Source organism: Elephas maximus, chromosome 3 (genome assembly GCF_024166365.1).
Source record: "Elephas maximus indicus isolate mEleMax1 chromosome 3, mEleMax1 primary haplotype, whole genome shotgun sequence".
Lineage (NCBI taxonomy): Eukaryota > Metazoa > Chordata > Mammalia > Proboscidea > Elephantidae > Elephas > Elephas maximus.
The window spans coordinates 73,197,249-73,219,706 of record NC_064821.1 but is presented as its reverse complement, the minus strand read 5'-3'; the positions used below and the strand labels follow the sequence as shown (position 1 = coordinate 73,219,706).

The window sequence follows — 22,458 nt, the reverse complement described above, 5'->3', positions numbered from 1 at the left end:
CGCTAATGAAGCTAAGAAAGAGTACTCTGCAGCCTCAGAGTGGGGGAGGAGGCTACAGGAGTGAGTACAAAATATAGAAGCCACACCTCCCCCCTGCTCCCCGCCCCCCCACTCTGTGGTCAGGTCTGTGGGGAGTTCCCGATTTCTCAGGCCCTACGGTGTCTCCACACCTCAGAGCCTTAGGTCTCCCAGGAGGCCTTACCCGTGGGAGGTGCTGAGCTGGCCTGAACACAGCTTTTGCAACACTTTGCTTCCTCCAGCCCCCATCCCCTTCCTCCTGGGGGCTAAAGGAGGCAACAGGACACACACATCCGGGACCAGGACTCTGGGGTTCCCACTGGCCTGCCCAGGTCAGGGGAAGAGGAAGTGGCAGAGGACCAGAGTTGGAGAGGCTCCAGCCACTCCAACCCCAGCCCTTCTTCCTGGCTCCCTCATTCTCAGACAAGGTGGGAGCCAGACCGGGCAGCCTTGGGGCCTGTGCTCGAAGGACTGTCCCCAGGGTGGAGAAAGCCTTGGTGGTGTTTTACCCCACCTCTTTAGGACCTGGGGTGTTCTGAGGTATGCTGAGTCCCTTTCTGTGGTTTCTCTGCCTGCACAGGGAGCTCTGAGGTGGGGGAATGTGTGTGTGTTTGGTGGGGGCACCAGACCATAGTCAGACAGGTTGTCAATCTCTTTGAGCCTCAGGCTCCTCAGCTTTCAGGTGGGGATGGAGTTTCCCTTCAAGGTCACAGGCCACCCCCTCCCCACCTCCATGGGTCTTTGTAACAGGTCCACGCTGAGGGCAGGAGCTGTGGGAAAGCTTGTCTGTCCAGGCTCAGCTTGACTGGCCGCCCAGGAGCTGAGGGGAAGGATGCGGCACGAGCCCCACCTCCCTGGCAATAGATGACCCCGAGCAGGTCAGACCCCCCCCCTCAGGCTGGCCTTCTCGGACGGGTAGGGATGTGGGTAGGACCTCTAAGCTGTCCCCAGGCCAGAGGGGATTGTAAACGCGGCAGCCCTGCGCTTTATGACCACATTTTCTGGAGCATAACTCAGGGCCAGCCATCTGACGAGTCTGGGCATGTGAGCCCTTCGGAGAGTTCAAGAGGCCGACTGGCAGGGGCTGCGAGAGCAGAACCAAGGGGATGCTAGTGAATGAGGCCGCTCCACGGTGCTGGGCGCCCACCCTGTGAGGTGAGCGGTGGGGTGACGGAGGCTGATCTCCCCCCTTTACTCTAAGACACCCCCCAGCCCCCAGTTCCTGAAGGACCCGGCTCTCTTCTCCCCAGACCGGACACCTGCTCCTGGTAGTCGGTTAGGGTGGGGGGACCAGACCGCCAGCGTCGCCCACTGCTCAAGTGGGGCTCACGACCTGACCCCGCCTTCGCCCCTCGATTGGGCGCTTATTTAAATGCCCGACCCCGCCCCCGAGCTCCAGGCGCTTATATAGGCGGCTCCGCGGGCGGCGGGCGGCATTCCGGCGCGGAGCAGAGAAGCTGCGGGTGTGGCTAGCGGGTCGCGCGCGAAGCGGGGGTGCAGCTCGGTTTCTCCCCCGACACCCCTCCCCCTCAAGCACGAGCCCCACCCCTCCGCCGGCCGGGTCGACCTCGTCGAACTACCCCCTGCGGCGCGAGCCCGGGGCGGCTCTGGGCGCCCCCAAGCAGACCCCCAGCATGGGTAGCCAGAGCTCTAAGGCTCCCCGGGGCGACGTGAACGCCGAGGAGGCAGCAGGCGCTTCCCCTGCCAAGGCCAACGGACAGGTGGGTGCGCTTGGCATGGCCCGATTCGGCCCGTTCCTCTCGCAGCTCGCCCCCTCTAGGGCCCTGGGCCAAGGCCGCGCGCTTTGTCCGGCCCGGGACACGCGGCGCCCCCTCCCCCGCCCGGTCCCTTTGTTCTCGGCGCCGCAGCCCCCGCGGGCGAAGCAAGGGGAGGGGCGGGGAGGGGGCGCTGGCCGGGCCCCGCCACCTTCTTTGTTCCCGGCCCGGGCCCCGGGCACTGCCCCCGGCCGCCCCGAGTGCAGCGCGGGGAACAAAGGCGCTGCTGGGCCGCGCCAAGGGGGTGCCCAGGGACCGTGGGGCGGGCGCTGGCGGGGAGGACACCCCACCCGCAGAACTCAGCTCGGTGGCCCGCGCGCGGTTTTTTGTTTTTTGTTTTTTTAGGGGGAGTCGGGATGTGAGGAGAGCCTGAGGTGGGTGGGGGGCCGTTTGCACAAAGCCCGAGGCTGGGCTAACAGGCGGTCCAGGTATATTGAGACAGCGCCCGCGGCGGCTTCCCGCCCAATACCGTCTGGCACGGCTCGCCCGCCTGCCCGGGATCCGCGGCCCGGGGCCGTTCCGAACGCGCGGAATAGAGAGCACGCCCCAGGGGAGGGGGCGGGGGGCCACGGGACCCCAGCGCCTCCTGCCGGCCGTGGCCTCTGCGCGCTCGGTTTCATCGCCTTAAGGGGGGCGGGAGAGACTCGGTGTTTGACGGGATCTCCGGTGTAGGGTGAGGCTAAAGCCAGACTTTCGGGTTGCAGTGGAATCGAGTTGGGGGCCGGGTTGTCTGGAAGGGGTCAGGAGCGGGCTGGGGGAGAGGAAAAGAGCCCCCACCCTCATTGCTGTCTCCTCTGCCCTGCAGGAGAATGGCCACGTGAAAAGCAATGGAGACTTATCCCCCAAGGGTGAAGGGGAGTCGTCCCCCGTGAACGGAACAGATGAGGCAGCCGGGGCTACAGGTGATGCCATCGAGCCAGCACCCCCCACCCAGGGCGCAGAGGCCAAGGGAGAGGCCCCTGCCAAGGAGACCCCCAAGAAGAAGAAGAAATTCTCTTTCAAGAAGCCTTTCAAATTGAGCGGCCTGTCTTTCAAGAGAAATCGGAAGGAGGGTGGGGGCGATTCCTCTGCCTCCTCACCCACAGAGGAAGAGCAGGAGCAGGGGGAGATTGGAGCCTGCGGCGAGGAGGGCACTGCCCAGGAAGGGAAGGCTGGTGCCACCCCTGAGAGCCAGGAGCCCCAGGCCACGGGGGCAGAGGCTAGTGCTGCCTTCAAGGGAGGAGACACAGAAGAGGAGGCAGGGCCCCAGGCTGCAGAGCTGTCCACTCCCTCAGGGCCAGAGTGTGGTCCTACACCGGCCAGCGAGCAGAATGAGTAGCTGGGTGGGGGCAGGTGGGTGATCTCTAAGCTGCAAAAACTGTGCTGTCCTTGTGAGGTCACTGCCTGGACCTGGTGCCTGGCTGCCTTCCTGTGCCCAGAAAGGAAGGGGCTGTTGCCCCCTCCCAGCCACATCCCCTCTCCTCCTTTCCCTCCTGTGGATTGTCCCATCATCCATCTGGTCTTCCTCTTGAGGCCAGTTGAAGATGGTCCCTTACAGTTTCCCAAGTTAGGTTAGTGATGTGAAATGCTCCTGCCCCTACCTCCTTCCCTGTCCTCATTCCTGCAGAAAGCAATTGCTGGTTTTCTCCCCAATTCTTTTCCAAGTAGGTTTTGTTTACCCTGCTTTCCAAATCCCTGAGCCAGAAGCGGGGTGCCTGCACTCCCAAACCCTGAGTATCCAGCCTTCCCCCTGTTGAGTTTTTAGTCTCTTGTGCTGTGCCTAGTGGCCCCTGGGCTGGGGAGGACACTGCCCCTGTCTAGGTTTTTATAAATGTCTTACTCAAGTTCAAACCTCCAGCTTGTGAATCAACTGTGTCTCTTTTTTGACTTGGTAAGGAAGTATTAGGTTTTGGGGGTGGGGGGAGGTCTGTAATGTGAAACAACTTCTTGTTGTCTTTTTTCTTCCCCCTCCCTCTTGTTGTAAATAACTTTTAATGGCCAAACCCCAGATTTGTGTTTATTATTATTTTTTTTCTTTTTCTAACTGCTAAAACCATTCTCTTCTATCTGGTTTTACTGTAACATTTGGAAAAGGAATAAATGTTGTCCCTTTAGTGGTGCTTTTAATGAGTGGTCTTCCGGGGTTAGGGTGAGAATGATGGTGGGAAACTAGTTAACTTCAAACCTCAAGGCAGGGATTAAGAAGAGAGGTAAGTTTGTGGGATTTTTTGTTGTTGAGGATCGCCCAGGCCCTCATGGACACTGGAATGGCAGGAAAGCGGAGTCTGAATCAACCCAGGGGCACTACTAGGAAATGGAAGCTCAGGAGAGTAGAGAAATGTACCATTTTATTACAAAGATTCTCACAAACAGGAAAATAGTATCTCAAAAAGGCAACTAGACTATCCACCTCCACCTGCAGAGCTGGGGAGGGCAGGGGGCAGGCAGTGAGAGTTTCTTGGCTCACTTGGGGCCAGGCTGCAACAGTGGGAAGGTATGAGAAAGGAACAAATCTAAAAATGGCTGATGTTACCTTAAGGAACCTGAAAAGAACGAGGGGTCCCCGAAGGCCCAGCTACCCCTCCTAGAATGCTCAATAAGAATACCCTTCCAAAAGTACTAAGCAGGTACTCTACATTTCAGGATTTAGTCCTCTGACTGCTTAAAAGCACCCTTTCCACCCATACCCAGCATTCTTTATGGTTCAAAACTAACAGCTGGGGGAGGGGGGAGGACAGGGGGCAAGGCAGCAGCTGTAAGAGTTTAGCCAACAGAGCTGCCCTGGGCTAGGCTCAGGGCCCTGGTTCCTGTCTAGTCCCTGGGGATATTTATATTTAATATACTTTTATATAAATACACAGAGAAATAGAAAATATAAACTCTGAGGGGTTAGGGGAGAAACGTGGGGAACTTTGCAAGAAGCCAGAGCTGGAGAGGTCTGCTCAGGCCAACTTGACCTCCTCCTTGACCCTGTGGAGAAAGCAAAGATTGGCATGAGATAACCCACCCTAGAGGCCCTGAGGCAAAGGCACAATGACTTCCATAGAACTGAGGCTGCCCAGGTGATTGCTGGGGGCTAGGGCTTCCCAGCTCTGCCCAGAACTTTAGGGACAGGCAGACTTGTCCCTGAAAGAGGCCTTTGTAAACTGGACCAACTGTCCCTGTACCTCAGAGTGGTGGGACAAAGGGGGTAGTGCTCCAATGCCAGGGAGATAGTGGACTACTCCCTCCTCACCCTTTGGCTTCAGGCTTCTCCTCCTTGGTTTTCTCTTCTTCTGTGACTTCTAGAACACAAGAGTGCAGGAATAGGCAAGGGCAGCCCCTCTGGAAAGACCTATGGGGTCTTTCTTCACTTATCTAAAACCCCTCCCCAGAGTTACTCTTGGACACACAGAAAAAGAAAAGCATCCCAGGTGCTCCCAGTGAGCCCTGTTGAGAACAAACAGGTTGGACCGGTTTTACAACCTGCTAGAGCCTGAACCCGGTGGGCGGAGGCAGCCCCCTGGGAAAGGGCTTGAGTGGTATGTGAGAGCCATGCTCCTGACCACAGAGAGTCAAGTCTGCCAGTCCCTGGCCTTGGAGCTTGGAAGGGCTCAATCAGTCAGTGGAGATGAGTCAAGTTTCATTCTTTTGTGGGCCCTGCCACTTCTAGGAGCTACTGAAAGGCCCAAGGAGCTGGCAGGGCCCGAGTCGGCTCACCCCTCCCAATGTCCTACATAGATTCATCCTCCAGGGCCCGGGGATCGAGACCTAAATCCTGGCCCAGTCCAACCCACCTTTCTTCTCTTCTGGGTCTTTCTCTTTTTCATCCTCTGTTTTGACTCTCTTGGCTTTTTTGAAGTTGGAAGAGTTCTTGCGGCCACCCTCTCCCTCCTCATCGGAGTCAGAGAACTCTTCTTCACAAGCAATTCGTTTGTCAGAGGAACAGACTGGGAGACAGTGGAAGGGTATGAGTAAGAGAGCAGGAGATTATGTCAGGGTATGTGCCCAGCGCTTCTAAGATACACCAAGAAAACGGAGGGGGAGGAAATGTGTACTCCGTAACCTGTTCCTACAGGTACTGGACACAAGAAACTTGGGCTTCTCAACAGGCAGGCAGCTTGGGGAATGTGAAACCAGGAGGGTGAAGGGAAGTCAGAACTGCCTAGTAAGTGGGAAGTTACAGGCCCTAGGTCTGGGTCTTACTCGAGATGCGTTTGTCAGGGTCCTCTTCATCCTCATCACCGCTTTCCTCTGGAATGGCATCCTCAGGAATCGCCTGCATTTGGACCCCAGGTGCGTGGGGCAACATTCTCAGGTTCTCAAATAGTCTCTGTCTGTGGCAAATGGGAGAGAAGGTGGCTGGGCTCTGGTAAGGGACAAACCAGCACCTGGAATGTCCAATCAAGGGGAAGCTAGGACGTGTACTCACTTGATCTTCTCCAAGTACTCATTAGTGTTCTGGTTGGTCATATTGGAAGGACTGATGTGAAGTTTGAAATCTGGTCCAAAGTATTCAAAGTAGTCATTGTATGGAAGCTCTGATGGGGCAGGGAAGAAGAGAGTCAAGAGATCAGGCAAGTTTTCCACCATGGGACCTTGAGCAAATCATTTGTAGGTTTCTATGGACCTGTATGCCCATCTGTCAGATGGAGAGAAGACTGCCTCCGAGACAGGGTGAGTATGGACTGCAGTCTTTTTAATGCTATTCTCCTGAGTCCATGCCAGTGAGACAGAGATCACTACTGTGACGAGAAAGCCCAAACTCCAAGTGGCCCCAACTTTAGAAAACCTAAGCATTCTCAACTGCGAGCATACCCTTCACTCCCTACCCCAGTTACCCTACAGAATTAGAGAAATTCCAAAGGTGTAAATAATCACTGGTAACTCTGTCCAAACCAGACGCAGGGAGGAACAGTGTCAAAAAGGACTAGGACGGAACTGATGGCTATGGTCTGTCTCTCAATGGCAAAAGTAAAGAAAAGCAGGAGAATATACGGCTTAGTATCAGAAGAGGACATATGACCAACAGGGAAGGGGTTGTAAAGCTAGAGGGCACACGAGCTGGGGCTCTGCCCAGCCCAACCTTGCCCTGGAGCTATTACCGTTAGGGATATCTGTGCTCAGGGCCACAGCTGTTTCATACGTCCAACACCTGGCGACATTACGAATGGTGTAGCCACCTCCTCCCAGCATCAGCATCGGAAGGTTGAAATTCCTCACAAATTCCACACACTTGGAATGCCCTTTGGTGGGAGAAAGGGTGCTAGATTAAAGGAGAGTCCAGCAGAACCCTGCCCACCCATCCCTGTGCTATTTGGTCTCACCTTTGATGGTCAGATTGAAACAACCTAATCGATCCCCAGAGAGGGAGTCAGAGCCACACTGTAAGACGACTGCACTAGGCTGGAACATCTCCATTACTTTGGATATGACCTGAAAGGACACATCCTGGTCACCACTAGCCTCAAGAAAAGGTATGAGAGGTACAGTAGTGGAAAGGGTGGGTGCCAACACTTTCTGTTCCTTTTACCCTTCTGTCCACTCTTACCTTTGCACTCGTAACCTTCTACTCTCCCTCACACTGGGTGATAGAGAAAAGGGAATCCCAAGCTGGGGTTCTCGTTAACCCACTTTCAATTTGTTTCCCAATTTGAAAGGATCTCTAAGATCATTCTAGTTCTAATAACTCTGAACCTAGAATGGCCTCCTTGTCACCTTCCTAAATTTTCCCCTTCTTTCACCATCTGAGCTTCAGTGCCACTTCCTCTAGGAAACCTTCCACACCCTTAGCTGCATCTGCTCTACTCATTTAGTCCTACCGACTTGGAGCCTTACATCGTGAAGACGTGCTTCACTTTTATATATCTTATTCTAACAACGAGATTCTAACTTTACTGAGGAAAAAGATCTTAACTTAGGTTTCTCTGTCACTCCTACTGTTGGGCACACAGTGGGCACTTGGTATTTGCTGAATGACCACCTGACCTCATTAGGTGAATACTCTATGCTGTTCCCTCTGCTGAATGCCACCCCTCCAGCCCCCGCTTCCTTCACATGGGTAAAGCTTCCAAGTTCAGCTCAAATGTCACCACCTCTGTGAAACCATCTCTGACAACCCTCTTCCCACCCCAGCTAGCAGTGTGTCTCTTGCTCCTTTATTTATCCTTCAGAAACAGTACTGACCGCACACTGTTAGGTATGCGCCTACCTCCCCCACCACAGACTGAGGTTTTCAAGGGCAAAGTCTTAGACATTATTGTATCTAGCAGAGTGCCTGGCCCATGGAAAACACTGGCAAGTATTTGGGATGAATTTTGTTCCCCTAATTGTCAGGTGGGATCAGTCCCTGGAGAAGGACATCATGCTTGGCAGAGTACAGGGTCAGCGGAAAAGAGGACGACCCTCAACGAGGTGGACTGATAAAGTGACTACAACAATGAGCTCAAGCATAACAACGATTGTGAGGATGGTGCAGGACCAGGCAGTGTTTCGTTATGTTGTGCACAGGGTCGCTGTGAGTTGGAACCGACTCGATGGCACCTAACAACAACAACAATTGACCACATGGCATGTAACCCAGGGCTGAAAGACACCTCATTTCCAACCAGCCTCTACAGTACAGAGAGTCCTCTGAGGTATGATGGGGGGCTTTGCTACTCCTCCCCAAGACCAATCCCCCGTTTGTGCCCCAAGAGATGGACAAGTCACTTACCGGCCTGAAAATGGCCTCATAGGACTCATCATCAATCCCATCTCGGAGCGGGTAGTTAACGGCATAATACTTGCCTTTGCCAGCGCCAATATCCTAATCAAGAGGGACATTGAAGTAAAACTGAAAGATGAAGCTGGGAAGAAGTTCAAGGACGGGGGCTGGAAAGCTAAAGAAAGAGGCAGGGGTTCTAAAAGAGACAAGTGGGGCCCAAGAGGTGGACCAGGACAGAGCAGGGGTCCCTTGGTCAGTACCATTCCCGTCACGAGCAAGTCTAGTTCTCTTCACATCTCTGGATACACCATTGAGCCTGCACTCAAGCTGAGAGCTGTTTATGGGCCAGATACTGCATATCCTACCCCACAGCACAAGATTTCTACCTTTGGATTGGGTTAGAGCTGTCTGGTGGCTAGGTCACAGAAATAACCCCCACCTCCAACAATCTCTCCTCTCCAGAGAGCTTTACTGCTCACCCCTCCACCCGTCACTCTCTCCTCTCTAGGGAGAGGGAGAGGGGAAGCAGAGAGAGAAGAAGAGCTCTTCCAACTGACTTCAAAACTGTAAAGGCTCAGTTTCTCTACTGCTCACCATAGCAAACAACTGAGTTAGTACCACTTTTTCACCCAAGGGCTACTGATAGGGCAAAATGGCTGCTTTTACTGTATTCGTGCTAATGGAAGCAGATAGAACAGTTCCATGAATTAGCTTCCAAGGATACTTATCCTGAGGTCCATGGATGGACTTTGGTTAAGAGGATGTGGCTATTAACCCTTCAGTAACATATGTAAAATTTTGTGTACTCTTCTGGGGACAGTCTATAGCTTTCAGTCATGGTCCAAGGGGAAGGTGACCTCAAAATGTTAAGAACCCTTGATAAGATCCATAAAGGTCCCAACTCCTAGCCATGGGAGATAACCTGATGTTTCTATCCCCAACCTCAAGCCTTATGGGACAGGTGAATGGAGCAACCCAGGTGTGGCCGGGAACAATGAGTCAGGAGACCAACCCTCACTACCCCCGGCCTTATGTTCCATCTCTCCCTTCCCCCAGAATAAGGGAGGGAAAGATACCATAGCTAGTGGCAGGTGCCCCAGGCTGGGGTATGGTGTTCTGAAGCAAAAGAGGCAGGAAGTGGTTTTTGGTGATATGAGATAGAAGAGTTAGAGCTGGCAGCTGAGGGTGAGCTGGCTGGTCCCTGAAGGGAGTTCTCACCCGTAAGTCCCCTGTTCCTGGGAAGTACTCTCCATACTTATGAAAGGACACAGTCATGACCCGGTCTGTGGTATAGAAGGCCTCTTCCACTCCATCACCATGGTGAATATCAATGTCAATATACAGCACCCTCTGGTGATACCTAGGATCAGAAGGGGGTCAGGGGTCTGGGGGCTCTTTGGGGATGGGACGCGCCAAGGGCGCCAGGTCCCAGCTTACCAGGCTGGCTGCCTCCCTCAGGTATCTCTAAGCACCAGAGACGTGGAAACTGGCTGAAGGAAGGTGGAAGAGCGGGCGGGTATCTCCAGAGGCCTGACCAAGCCGACCAAGTCCGATCTTCCTACTCTACAGCCAGGGTCAACTCCAGCCACACTGGGACACTTTGGAGGCAGGATCTGAGCAGTGCCTGCCTTTGATCTTGCCGTGGGCTCAGATCAAACCAAGACCCCGTCAAGGAGAGGATGGCCGGAGACACTCAAACACATCCTAGCCAGCACACCGCTAGGAAAAGCAAACTAGGGAGGCAAGCCCAGGGGGAGAGGAAAGTGGGAACCTGGCCTAAAGTGTTTCTCCAAGAGACAAGGCCAGGTAGGCATACTTTAGCAGTTCCAGGATGGCCAAGACGATATCATTGACGTAACAGAAGCCAGATGCCTCGGACTTCTTTGCATGGTGCAGGCCCCCAGCCCAATTCACAGCGATGTCCGTCTGCTGCTTATTAAGTTTCACAGCACTTGCTGGGTATGGGAAGAGAGAACATAAGCCGGTTACCAAGCCGCTCTCCCCACCCCCTAAAAAGCTCAGGGAACCCAGGGAGAGGTAGGACCTGCCTCTTCAACAGCTATATTGCACAATTCACAAGCAGCCCCTTCCCTCTCACCCTATTCGAATAGGGAGTGGATAAGATATTGGCTACTCTTAAAAAAAAATGGTTTTTCAAACTGAGAATGGTAACTCCTTAGTAGGCCTTAACATTGATTTAGTGGGTTATGATTAGTATTATATTTTTAAATGACACAGACTAGAATAAAAATAGAGTAACAGTTATGGTAACTACCCTTTTGTGAAACTTTGGCTTCAGATAGGGTGTGTGTGTATATCTCGGATTGCATTTGTAAATGTATTTCTTACTGTGGTTCATGGTTAACAAATTTTGAAAAGCTACCAAGGTAGTGCTGGCTCCAAGTAAAGTAGGTCAGAGAAAAACTACAAGAGAAACACATACCCACGTGTGCAAGCGCATCTGTGGCAGTGTAACTTTAACAGCAGTAAGGACATGGAACAAACCAAATTACCCAACAACAACGACGAAAACCCGTTGCCAATGAGTTAATTCCAACTCATGGCAATCCCATGTGTTACAGAGCAGAACTGAGCTTCACAGGGTTTTTGGCTGTAATCTTTATGGAAGCAGATCACTAGGCCTTTTTTACATGGTGCCACTGGGTGGGCTCGAACTGCCAACCCTTAGTTTAGTAGTCAAGTGCAAACCATTTGCGCCACCCAGGGACCTTATCCAACAATAGGTGACTGATAGTATCAACTGAATCAGATCCATAAAATGAAATAATCATCCATGCAGCCATTAGAAATCATGCTGTAGAAGGATACTAGAAATTTTAAAGATTTACTAAGTAAAAAATGTAGACATAAAACTATATGTATAATGTGACAATTTTTGTAAAATATCGGTATTATATATATGTTATGCCCAAATACATATACATAGAAAAAAAAAGTGGAAGTATAAACACCAAAATGCTAACAGTGGTTATCCATGGACAGTGTGATTGTGGGTGCTACTAATTTTTTTTCTTTGCACTTCTTTGTTTTCTAAGGTTATATCAGAGGGGAAGGATACAATGATCTCGGTAAATACTTGTAAAGAAAGGGTTTAGAGTAACGAGAAGTAACCCAGCAGTTCCTAATGGAAGTAGAAGATATATAGGGAGTATATTTGACCTCTAAAGGTAATTACTGTCATCGTTTATAAAACAGAAATGATGACACTTCCCATTTTTATGGCACTTTGCAATTCACAAATGGCTTTCAGGTACATTCATCTCAACAACCCCATGAGGTCTTCAGGGAATCCCTCTATATAAGATCTCTTGCTAGGGGAAGACAGTCAAAGACACTCAGTGCCATGAAGAGATTGAACCTGGGGTGGACTAAACCAGAAGGACATTTTAGAGACGTAAGGTAAAAACCTGGAGGGCCATTCTACACGGTCACAGATCAGCCCTACCAGGATGGCGGGGAGGGGATGTATATTCCTTACCCACAGATCCACCAGCAGACAACTGACAGAACTCAAACAGGCCATCAAATACTGGACAGTCCTCACCAACGTTGACTTGAAAGAAAGGTGAAAGGTTAGTCTCCATAATTTCCTTTAGTTGTCATTTAGAAAGTTATGAGCTGATGGAGAAAACGTAATTTGGATTCAGAGGTTTGGGTTCCAGTCCAGGCTCTACTATTCACTGGCTGTGTGACTGGGTCAAGTCATTTAACTTCTTTGAGGCTTAGGCCACAAGCAATAATGATATCCACCTCAACCAATTGTAAAGATTAAGAGAAATCTTATATGAGGAGGCATATGGCAAGTACTTGGAAAATGTTTGTTCATTCCTTGAAAGAGGAAAATTTAGCTGCTTCTTCCAGTCTGAATTTGTCCCTGGACCTCTCTCCAGCTGACCAACAAGGACATGAAGGATCTATATAGCTATCACTTGGTGAACACTTACAACGTGCCAGGCACTCTGCTAAATGCTTTAAATATCTGGTCTCATTTATCCTCACACAACCTTCTTTGGTGCCATTTTATAAATGGGAAATCAAGCTCAGAGAGGTGAACTTTTAGTAGTGCTAGAATGCTCTTTCTGTAATACCCACAAGTGACAACCGGAGTAAAGTTATTTCAAGCCCAAAGGGGTAAAAGTACAAACTAGTACATAATGAGGAAACTCATGCAAACAATAATGCAAATGAAATGAAAAAGAAGGGAAGAGAAGCACACCTGGAGGCTGTAACTTGCAGAGTGAGAGAGAAACTTTACTGCTCCAGGTCTCACAGAAAAGGAAGGTGCTAAGACATCAATGGTACACAGGAAGTCAGAGGCAGGAGTGGGGCTTGATTCTTATTCTCTTGCCTCTCTCTCCCGATTACACCCTGCTGTCGTCAACCAAGGTTCCCAAAGTAGGGCAAGGAGGAAAAGCCCTGGTATGAGGAGGGTAGGACAGCCCAGCTTAGAGAATGGTGGTAACTACTTGGGATACAACTGAAGCCGAAGGCTTGCCTTAACCACAAGAGCTACCAACTCTGGCACTGCCCTACACTTAAGAGGGCGCCCTGATTTGGTGCCCTGACAAGACAGGTACTCTGAGGAAGTGTGGTCTGCATTAAGGGAGTGAGCGGTGGGTGGCTCTCTCCCTGACTTCCAGGGTAAACACTGGAAGGCTGTGTCAATAAGAACTTTGGTCCCTGGAGCCAGGCTATTTATCCACGGGCAACTGATCTTCCCCTCTGCTTGCTTCCTCCTTCAGTGGCTTTCGCATGCCTGGGTTTCCAAAGCTTTGACTGAACAACCATTTGGGATGTGGAGCTCTCAGGGGAGGGAATAGGTGTTTTAGACATGAGAAAAAAATATTTTCCTTCAGGCCCAAGCCATTATGTGGCCCAAATGGCTGGCCCATTTATTACCAGCACAACAAGCTATTTGGTTAGAAATAGAAAAAGGGTAAAATGGGAGAGCAGACCCTTACTTGGGCTAATCTGTGAGGCTAGGGAGGTCTTTTCTGTGGGTTTTCCCTCTTCCCACTATAAACATTTTTCTCATTCTTAGGCTGGCTTTCCACTGAAGGGGAGCAATATAAAATGAGACATGGAGGAGGAGGGTGGAAAAGGCAGTGAAAAGCATAATGCACAAAGAAATGCATGGGCTTAACCACTGACCTCAGGACCCTGCTCCCCTTGGTGGCGGTGGCGATGGGACTGCGGCAGTAGGAGAGAAGTGGTATGTGATCAAGGAGAGTTTCCCAAAGGGGCTTCATCTGTACTGGTAATATTTTCTTAGGCCAGGTAGTGAGTACATGGATGTTCATTATATTCTTTTTTATACTTCTTGTGTGTTTTTTGTTGTGTGTGTCTGAAATATTTTATAATGTAACATTTTTGTAAACTACAGTGCCCAGAATCAGGAGATTATTAGAGTTCCAGTTTCCACTCTACCAACACTTTGCTGTATGATCCCAGGAAAGTCACTTTATCTCCCCGGGCCTCCCTTTATCCATCTACAAAATAGAGGAGAACTTCTCAAATTTTCACCACTACAAAACCCTACTATCATGTTTCCATCATAAGCCCCATGTTTTGATGGATTATCTACCCCAAAAGTTGCATTTACTCACGTGCCCATTTTCACTAATTAGGTGCTCCGTCAGAACTGCTCATCACAATTCCCAAAGTGACCACAAAGAGTTTACTGAATTCCAGCCAAGGGCAAGGAAATCTAACTTAGCCTATCACAGGTATAGCTTCCTAAGTTAGGTGACAGTAAATATTAAAAAAAGAGCTCGTATCTTCCCGTTAACTGTTTCTGCAGATCCCCCCACAAGTTATAAAGTGCTGTGTTAACCGACAACTAACGTCCTTGCCTGCTCTCTCTGTAACTCTATGAATCAGCTTAGTAAAGTGCCTTGAAGCCCTTGGAGAACGTCATCCTTCCTACCCCTATCTTCAGTAAAAGAAAATTTCAGACCTAATTTTTTTATGCACAACTTTAGAATGCTGGTTTCAGGAAAACTGGAGCAACTAGGAGCCAAACCTTTATACTCCTTCTAAGGGCCTAATACTTTGTCTGCCTTGACAGATTTGCAAATAACAAAAATAATTAGTCATAATAGCAAAGGTTACTGTTCATTGAGGGTAGGTGCTTTATACATACATTATCTGAATTATCCTCCTAACCTTCCCTGTGAAATAGGTGCTATTATCTCCCTTTCAAAGAAGAGAAGACAAGGCTCAGAGAAGCTAGGAGACTTACTTAAGATTACACAGCTAAATGGCAGAGCTGGAGAATTCAAACCAAGACACCAAAGCTCATTTTCTTGCTGCAATACCAAGCTGCTTGTCTAATAAGCTCCCCCCCGCCCACCCCCAAGAGCAGCGTCTGGTCCCTGGCCTAAATGGATATGAAAGCCCTAAAGCCATCTAGAGAAAAAGTATGAAAGTGCTGCAACATGGAAGGAAAAAAGACTGTGCCAATTCGGACAGCAAATATCTCACCCAGAGAGGGCAGCAGCTCCTGCAGTTGTGGGTGGCAAAGAAAGTTAATGCAGTAACTTCAAGGAAGGTCTCTGTGGTCCTGCCACTGTTACAGCTGCACAGTTATTATAACTAACAAATAACTTTCTGCTTTGGGAATCAGACCTGTGGCCAGTATCAATAAACAAGTGCCACGGGTTTCTTGATATTTCAAGTTAAACTGTCATAAACTAATCAAAACCTCTTCCAGCCAATGCTGTTAACAGATGTTTTATGAACGAGGTCTTACATGCTAAGAGATAATTTCTAAAATAACACAATGTGATAGTTTCTTCCCAAATGTGAACAAAAACTTTTCTACAGCTAAAATAATCTCCACAATTCCTACAAACTGAGTGTGGCTTCTGAGATGGGACCTCTTCTAGAAGAAGTTTCAGCCCCAGGGCAGGGGTTGAATCACCTCATCCCAAAAGGTTACATCATTTTGAGTATGTCCTGAGTGGACTCCAAATTCTCAATACTCACAAAAGAAAAATCTGAGGGGAAGTGACTTGCTCAGTCAGAGTCAAAGCTGGGACGTATGTCTCCTCTATCTGCCTCTCAGGTCAATGCATTTTCCCTGACAATAATTACAGTATTCTTGGGAGAATGCTGTGAATTTAACTGGGAAAAATCTAACTCCTGTTCTTTACAATCAGGAAACAAGGAAAACCACACTTGAGAAAAAAGCATGACTTTGACACCTATGAGAGGTAGAGAAAATCAGGTGCCAGCTAAGGGGAAGTACAGGGAAGGCAGGGTGGGCCTCTCTGATTGAGCAGAGATCCGAATGGGGACTTGAGAATAGGGAGGTAGAAGAATGGACTTACATCTTTGCATCTGCTTACTGTACTCAGACATGTTGTCTGGGCGGATGGAGCGCAAGAATTTAATGTAGTCATCACTGTGGTACTTGGTCATCTCCTCAGCATTGGCTTTGTGAGGGCGCTAGAGGGCAGAAGGGAGAAAGGGCATGTTATTCTTGACTACTGCCAGTCTTCACTCAGTCTATTTTGAATACTTCTGCCCAGCACTGAGCTAGGTGCTATAAAGGATAAAAAGATATAACGGATTAGAATTAGGCCTCAAGGAAGTTACAATGTAGGAAAACAAGATTATCAAAGCATATTTGCTATGAGAAGACCTAGAATGCAGCTCAAGCTCTGTTGCTTGGGCAAGTCACTCTCTTGAGCTTCAATTTCCTCAAGAATGATAACCATATTTATCTCATTCGGAAGTGGTGAGATTGGATGAAATTGTTTAATCACTTTGCAAACTGTAAAGCACTTTAAAAATTGTTAACTTCTTTTTATTATTAAATACAATATAAAATTATGGGCCAAATTGCTCCAAGAGTTCAAGACAAAAGGGTGACTGATGACCGTTGAAATAGATGGAAAATCCTTTATAAATCATCATATCAACAACCTTGATCAATCACATCCTCCCCACTAAAACTTCCTTGATATGGTAATTTCCCAGTCATCCTAAAATTCTGACTCCTCCTTTCCTCTTCTCTTCAATTCCACTTTTTCTCCCATTCTTTAAACATAAGTCATGTTCAAAAATAACCCTTTTCTTTAACTATCAATACTTTATAACCACCACACATCTGTTAGTTTGTCACACTATGGTGGCCTGTGTCTTGCTATGATGCTGAAAGCTATGCCACCGGTATTTCAAATACGAACAGGGTTGTCCATGGTGGAAAGGTTTCAGTGGAGCTTCCAGACTAAGACAGACTAGGAAGAAAAGCCTAGTGATTTATTTCCAAAAATTAACCAGTGAAAACCCTGTGGATCACAACAGAATATTGTCGGATATAGTGCTAGAAGATGAGCCCCCTAGGTTGGAAGGCATTCAAAATACACAACCGTGGACTTGAGCATATCAATGATTGTACCAAGGATCATGAAGATGGCGCAGGACTAGGCAACATTTTGTTCTGTTGTATGAGGTCGCCATGAATCGGAACCGACTCAAAGACAACTAACAACAAGCTTCATAAAGCATTTTCACATACATGGTTAACATTTATTGAGAGCTTACTCTATGTCAGGCACTATTCTAGGCATTTTATATGTTATATGATGATCCTCACAATAACCTTTTAAAGTTCATATATTATTATCCTCACTTTGCAGCGAGAAAACTGTGGCAGAGAGAATAGAACTAGAATAGAAACCCAGGGGTCCGGCTCTATGCACTATTTTGATTCTCACTTAATTTAACGAGGAATGTAAGACTGAGACAGGGATACTGTCTTAACAAAAACACCCATAAGTGAAAGATCCATGATTTGGCTCCATATACCAACTTGTATTTACTATACCAACCCCTTTACCCTCTCCCTCTTGGCAATCTCATCAAAGCTTGGCTTTGGCTATCTCCTCTAGACTGCCCAAACTCTAACTCCATCTTGATCTCTGTTCTGAGCTCCAGATTATACTTCCAATGTTTTCTCAGCCAGCTCTACCCAGGAATCCTAGAGGCACTTCAAATTCAACTGGATTCAACATGTTACCTTAACTCTCTCAGGCTCCTTTGTTACTAGTTCTACTAATGATTCCAACATCCACCTGTGTCATCTTTAACCCTGCTATTTCATGCCTTCCTATTTCAATCCATTGCCAGTCCCTTCATTATACTTCTATAATCTTGATTGCATAGGACCCCTGGTGGTGCAGTGGTTAAGAGCTTGGCTGCTAACCATAAGATCGGCAGTTCAAATCCACCAGCTACTCTTTGGAAACCCGATGGGGCAGTTCTACTCCGTCTTATAGGGTTGCTATAAGTCCAGAATCAACTGGACTGCAATGGGTAATCTTAATTGCACCCACTCCTTATTTCTCCTTTTCCCATGTTTCCTATTTTAACCACCATCCACCTAGTTGCTCAAGACAGGAACCTGAGTATCACTCTTGATTCCTCCCTCTCCTCATTCGCTACATTCAACTTTTCTTGAAATTATCTCCAATGTTTCTCTCAAACACGTTCACTTCTGTCCCCAAGCCACCACATTTCTGGCTTAGATTGTGGCAATGATATCCTAACTGGTATCCCAGGCTCAATCTTAACCATTTTGTAACTATTCTTAATCCTATAGCCAGAGTAATCTTTATAAAATATTTCTAAAAACCCTTTGGAAGACTTCATTTTGCCGCAAGATCAAGTTCAAACTCTTTGGCCTGGCTTAGAAAATCAGAATAATCTGGTCCCTGCTTGCCTTTTTAGTATCTCCTTAAATATTTTATGCTCGAGCACAGGGAACACCAAATTCAAAGCACTTATAAAGTCCAGGCACTTTAACTAACCTTAACCTGGTGCTTAAAACAAACAAACAAAAAAAACTGGGGAGCAGAGAACAGCCTTTACACAGCTCTAGCTGATTACCGCCATGAGGGACTTTGAGCGCAATGTTGCTAGATTCTTTTTAACTTTACAAGAGCTAGAAATGCATTTTTTGGGTCAAATCTCATTACTTTTTCAGAGGTTGGCCACTAACATTAAGTTCTTAAAAATATTTTGTGAGTGATGGAAAAATATGGAAATGGATAAAGGTGATGGTTGAACAACATGATGAAGGTAAGTTGTCACTGAACTGTACATGTGAAGAATGTTGAAATGCAAATGTTTTGTTACATAGATTTACCACAATTAAAAAAACAAACAAACAAAAAAAAACATGGCTTAAACAAAACACCTTCGAGGGCCTGAATTTGGCTCAGTCACACTGTTTTACTTGCAATTCTCCAAGAGAACTTTCTCACCTTTAGGCCTCTGCACATGCTATGGCCTAGAGCTGCTAACCAAGAGGCTGGCAGTTTGAATTCACCAGGCGCTCCTTGGAAACTCTGTGAGGCAGTTCTACTCTGTCCTATAGGTCACTATGAGTTCGAATTGACTCAGCGGCAGTGGGTTTGGTTTGGCTTTTGGTTTATGGCCTCTAACACTGTTCGCTTCACATCCTTTCTTTCACTTGGCTAATTTCTACCCTGTTAGGTTGCAACTGGAAAGTCAATTCCCCCAGAAAGCTGTTCTTGACCCCAGAGTCTCAGTTCAGCACTTCAGTCTCTGAAGTGCTCCCCTGAGAACTCCGTCCTTCCCCTATCGTCACGTACACGGAACTGCACAGAAACTGCCTGTTGGTTTGGTCTACTCTGGGAGGCCAGCAGCAGGTCTGTCTTATTCAAAGCAACTAGTATGGTGCCTGGCATTTAGCTGGTGCCTTAATAAATTATTGGGTTATTTTTGGTCTCCTAATTGGTCCTATTTACACCTAGCCTTAAGGAGCCATGGTGGCACAGTAATTAAGAACTACAGCTGCTAACCAAAAGGTCGGGAGTTCAAGTCCACCAGCTGCTCCCCTGAAACCTTATGGGGTAGTTCTATTCTGCCCCATACGCAGCTTCAACCTCTTCTAGGAGCCCTGGTGGCACAGTGGTTAAAGCACTCAGCTGCTAACCAAAGGTCAGCAGTTCAAGCCCAACAGCTGCTCCACAGGAGAAAGATGTGGCAGTCTGCTTTTGAAAAGAGTACAGCCTTGGAAACCCTATGGGGCTGTTCTACTCTATCCTATAAGGTCGCTATGAGTCAGAATCAACTCAGTAGCAACGGGTTTGGTAATGGGTTTGGTTTATCCTCTTCTAATCCTCTTCCATACTGGTGTCACAAATATTTTTAAAAGGCAATACCCTGCTCTAAAACATTCGATGGCTCCCATTTACAAAAGAAAATATTCTAAACTCCTTGACACGACAACCAAGGAACTTTACTAAGTCCTTTTCCAATCTAATTCCCCGTGCTTTCTTCCACAAATATTATACTCCAAACAAACTGAACTCTTCCTCAGCAAGACCTGTAGAACTTCCCACCACATCTGCTCATGCTCTTTCTACTAATTGGAATTAGTCCCTTATCCCAAATCTCTGAAGGACATGGACCAGCCCAAAGCCACATCTTTACAAAGTAAAACCAAATCTGGCTGTAAGAACCCACCTTCATCTCAGGCCTCAAAGTTCCAAGAAATATGATCTCACAGACAAAAATCACAAACCACACAAGGAAACAAGGCATAAGGAGTAAGAGCCCACAGAAACAACAAAAAGCAGAATAAGATCTACAGAGACTTTAGATATGTTTAAATAAAAGAGAATTGCATTGCATTTCTCTATACCAGTAAACAACTGAAAAATACAATTTTAAAAAGATACAATTTACAATAGCATAAAAAATAAAGTACTTGGAAAAATACCTAATAAAAGACATGTATGATCTTTATGCAGAAAATTATAAAATCTTAAATACCCATCAATAGTAGAATGAGTAAATTGTGGCATATTCTATAATAAACCACTACACAGCAATTAATATGAACAAGCTACAGCTACACACAAAATAATGCATACCACTATATAAATTCATTTATATCAGGTTCAATGAAATTAAGTTATATTGTTTAGGGATGCTTCATAGATGGCACATTCTCTCTCTGACTCTACAAACCACCTGGAGCTAGGGCAGATCTCACAGTTTAAAAGGACACCATACTTTAGACTGCTAGCTGCAAGCTTGAGAGTCCACCCAACACTCTCATTTTCACCTTCTGGCTCCCCCTTGCCCTTTGGGCTCAATAATTTGCTGAAACAACTCACAGAACTCACGAACAGTATTATACTTACATTTATAGATTTATTATAGCAAAAGAATACAACTCCCAGGATCATCATAAGGAAGAGACACACGGGCAAAGTTTGGGAGGGTTCCCAATGCAGAGCTTCCATGTACCAAAGGATGAGCAATGCTCTCAGATGCATGGATGTCTTTCACCAACCAGGAAGCTCTCTGAGCCTTCATGTTCCGAGTTTTTACTGGCCTGGCCTGCATGCGATGCTAAATCATGCCACCTGAGGATAGTTGATGTCAGCCTCCCAGGTGAGTCTTTTCTGTTCTGGCTAGTCCCCACTCACCAGCACAAATCCCCAGGTGTGGCCTGGAAGTCCCAGACCAAAGCATCCCAATTACTCAAAGTGCTATTTCTCAGAAACCAAGGACAAAGACCACTTCATTTTGGGTAAAACTAAATTCTTTACCCCACAGATGTATATTTAGATAGTTAAATTATGATGAAGCACAAGGAAGGAATTACCAGAAAAGTCAGATTCTGGTCATCTCTGGGGAGAGGAAGGAAGTTGTGATCAGGAAGGGGCCTATGGAGGTTTATGAACTACCAGCAATGTTCTATTTCTTTAAATAGTTGCTGTTTACATAGATGTTTCCTTTACATCAATTTGTTAAATGGTACATTTGTTTTATGCACTGTTTTACATGTGTCTTATATTTCACAACAAAGAAGCTAAAGAAAACATTTTGTGAGATGTTAAAAAAGACCTAAATATGGGACAACTAGATTTCCAAATACAAAAGAATGAAGCTGGACTCATACCTTATGTCATATATAAAAATTAACTCAAAATGGATCAAGGACCTAAATATAACAACTAAAACCATAAAACTCTTAGAAGAAGAAAACATATGGGTAATGCTTCAGGATCTAGTTTTTGACAATGGGTTCTTAGATATGATACCAAAAGCAAAAGGGCCAAAAGATGAAATAGATAAACTGAATTCCATAAGAATTAAAAACTTTTGTACATCAAAGGACTTTATCAACAAAGCAAAGAGACAACCTACAGACTGGAGAAAATTTTTGGAAACCATATTTTGGATAAGGGTTTAATATCCACAACATATAAACACTCCTAAAATTTAGCAACTAAAAGACAAACAATCCAATAAAAAGTGGGCAAAGGACTTGAATAGACATTTCTCCAAAGAAGATACGCAAATGGCCAACAAGCACATGAAAAGATGCTCAACATCATTAGCTATTAACCAGTTGCTGGTTGAGTTGATTCCAACTCATGGCAATCCCATATGTTGCAGAGTAGAACTGTGTTCCACAGGCTTTTCAAAGCTGTGACCTTTTGGAAGCAGATCACCAGGTCTTTCTTCTGAGGTACCTTTGGCTGGGTTCAAACGGCAAACTTTTTGGTTAGAAGTTAATGCAAATCACTTATGCCACCCAGAAACTCCTCATTAGTCATTAGGAAGATGCAAATCAAAACCACAATGAGATACTGTTACACCCACACTAGGATGGCTATGATCAAAAAAAATGGAAAACAAGTATTGGCAAGGATGAAGAAATGAGAACCCTCATCTATTGCTGGTAGAACTGTAAAATGGTTCTGCTGCTATGGAAAATAATTTGGCAGCTCCTCAAAAAAAATAAACATAGAATTACCATATGACCCAGCAATTCCACTTCTAGGTGGATAGCTAAAGAACTGAAAGCAGGAACACAAATATATACTTGTACACCAATGTTCACTGCAGCACTATTCACAAGGGCCAAATGATAGGAACAACCCAAGTGTCCATCAACAGATGAATGGATGCCAAAAACTACGAAGTTCA

General features: G+C 47.0%; 2 protein-coding genes across 3 annotated transcripts in view; one reads left to right on the top strand and one right to left on the bottom strand.

Annotated features, from left to right (window-relative positions):
* The first annotated feature begins 336 nt into the window (after positions 1-336).
* MARCKSL1 (MARCKS like 1) lies at positions 337-3,886 on the top strand. 2 transcript variants are annotated; one of them, XM_049878628.1, is made up of 4 exons: positions 337-558; positions 769-1,173; positions 1,553-1,739; positions 2,599-3,886. In XM_049878628.1, exons 3-4 carry the CDS (start codon positions 1,653-1,655, stop codon positions 3,109-3,111), a joined length of 600 nt encoding a protein of 199 aa, XP_049734585.1. In that variant the 5' UTR covers positions 337-558; positions 769-1,173; positions 1,553-1,652; the 3' UTR covers positions 3,112-3,886. The 2 variants fall into 2 exon arrangements, with proteins under 2 accessions (XP_049734585.1, XP_049734584.1); XM_049878627.1 differs by lacking the exons at positions 337-558; positions 769-1,173 and having other exon boundaries at positions 1,188-1,739.
* Positions 3,887-4,103: 217 nt separating this feature from the next.
* HDAC1 (histone deacetylase 1) overlaps positions 4,104-22,458 on the bottom strand; it is a 38,919-nt gene continuing 20,564 nt past the window's right edge. Inside the window, exons 3-14 of the mRNA XM_049878626.1 lie at positions 15,810-15,927; positions 11,957-12,031; positions 10,274-10,412; positions 9,676-9,817; positions 8,467-8,559; positions 7,079-7,187; positions 6,857-6,997; positions 6,184-6,292; positions 5,958-6,088; positions 5,549-5,701; positions 5,008-5,056; positions 4,104-4,742 (exon numbers count right to left, since the gene is read on the bottom strand). Coding sequence (XP_049734583.1) covers positions 4,715-4,742; positions 5,008-5,056; positions 5,549-5,701; positions 5,958-6,088; positions 6,184-6,292; positions 6,857-6,997; positions 7,079-7,187; positions 8,467-8,559; positions 9,676-9,817; positions 10,274-10,412; positions 11,957-12,031; positions 15,810-15,927 — 1,287 coding nt within the window. The 3' untranslated portion in view covers positions 4,104-4,714. The remainder of the gene's footprint in view (positions 4,743-5,007; positions 5,057-5,548; positions 5,702-5,957; positions 6,089-6,183; positions 6,293-6,856; positions 6,998-7,078; positions 7,188-8,466; positions 8,560-9,675; positions 9,818-10,273; positions 10,413-11,956; positions 12,032-15,809; positions 15,928-22,458) is intronic.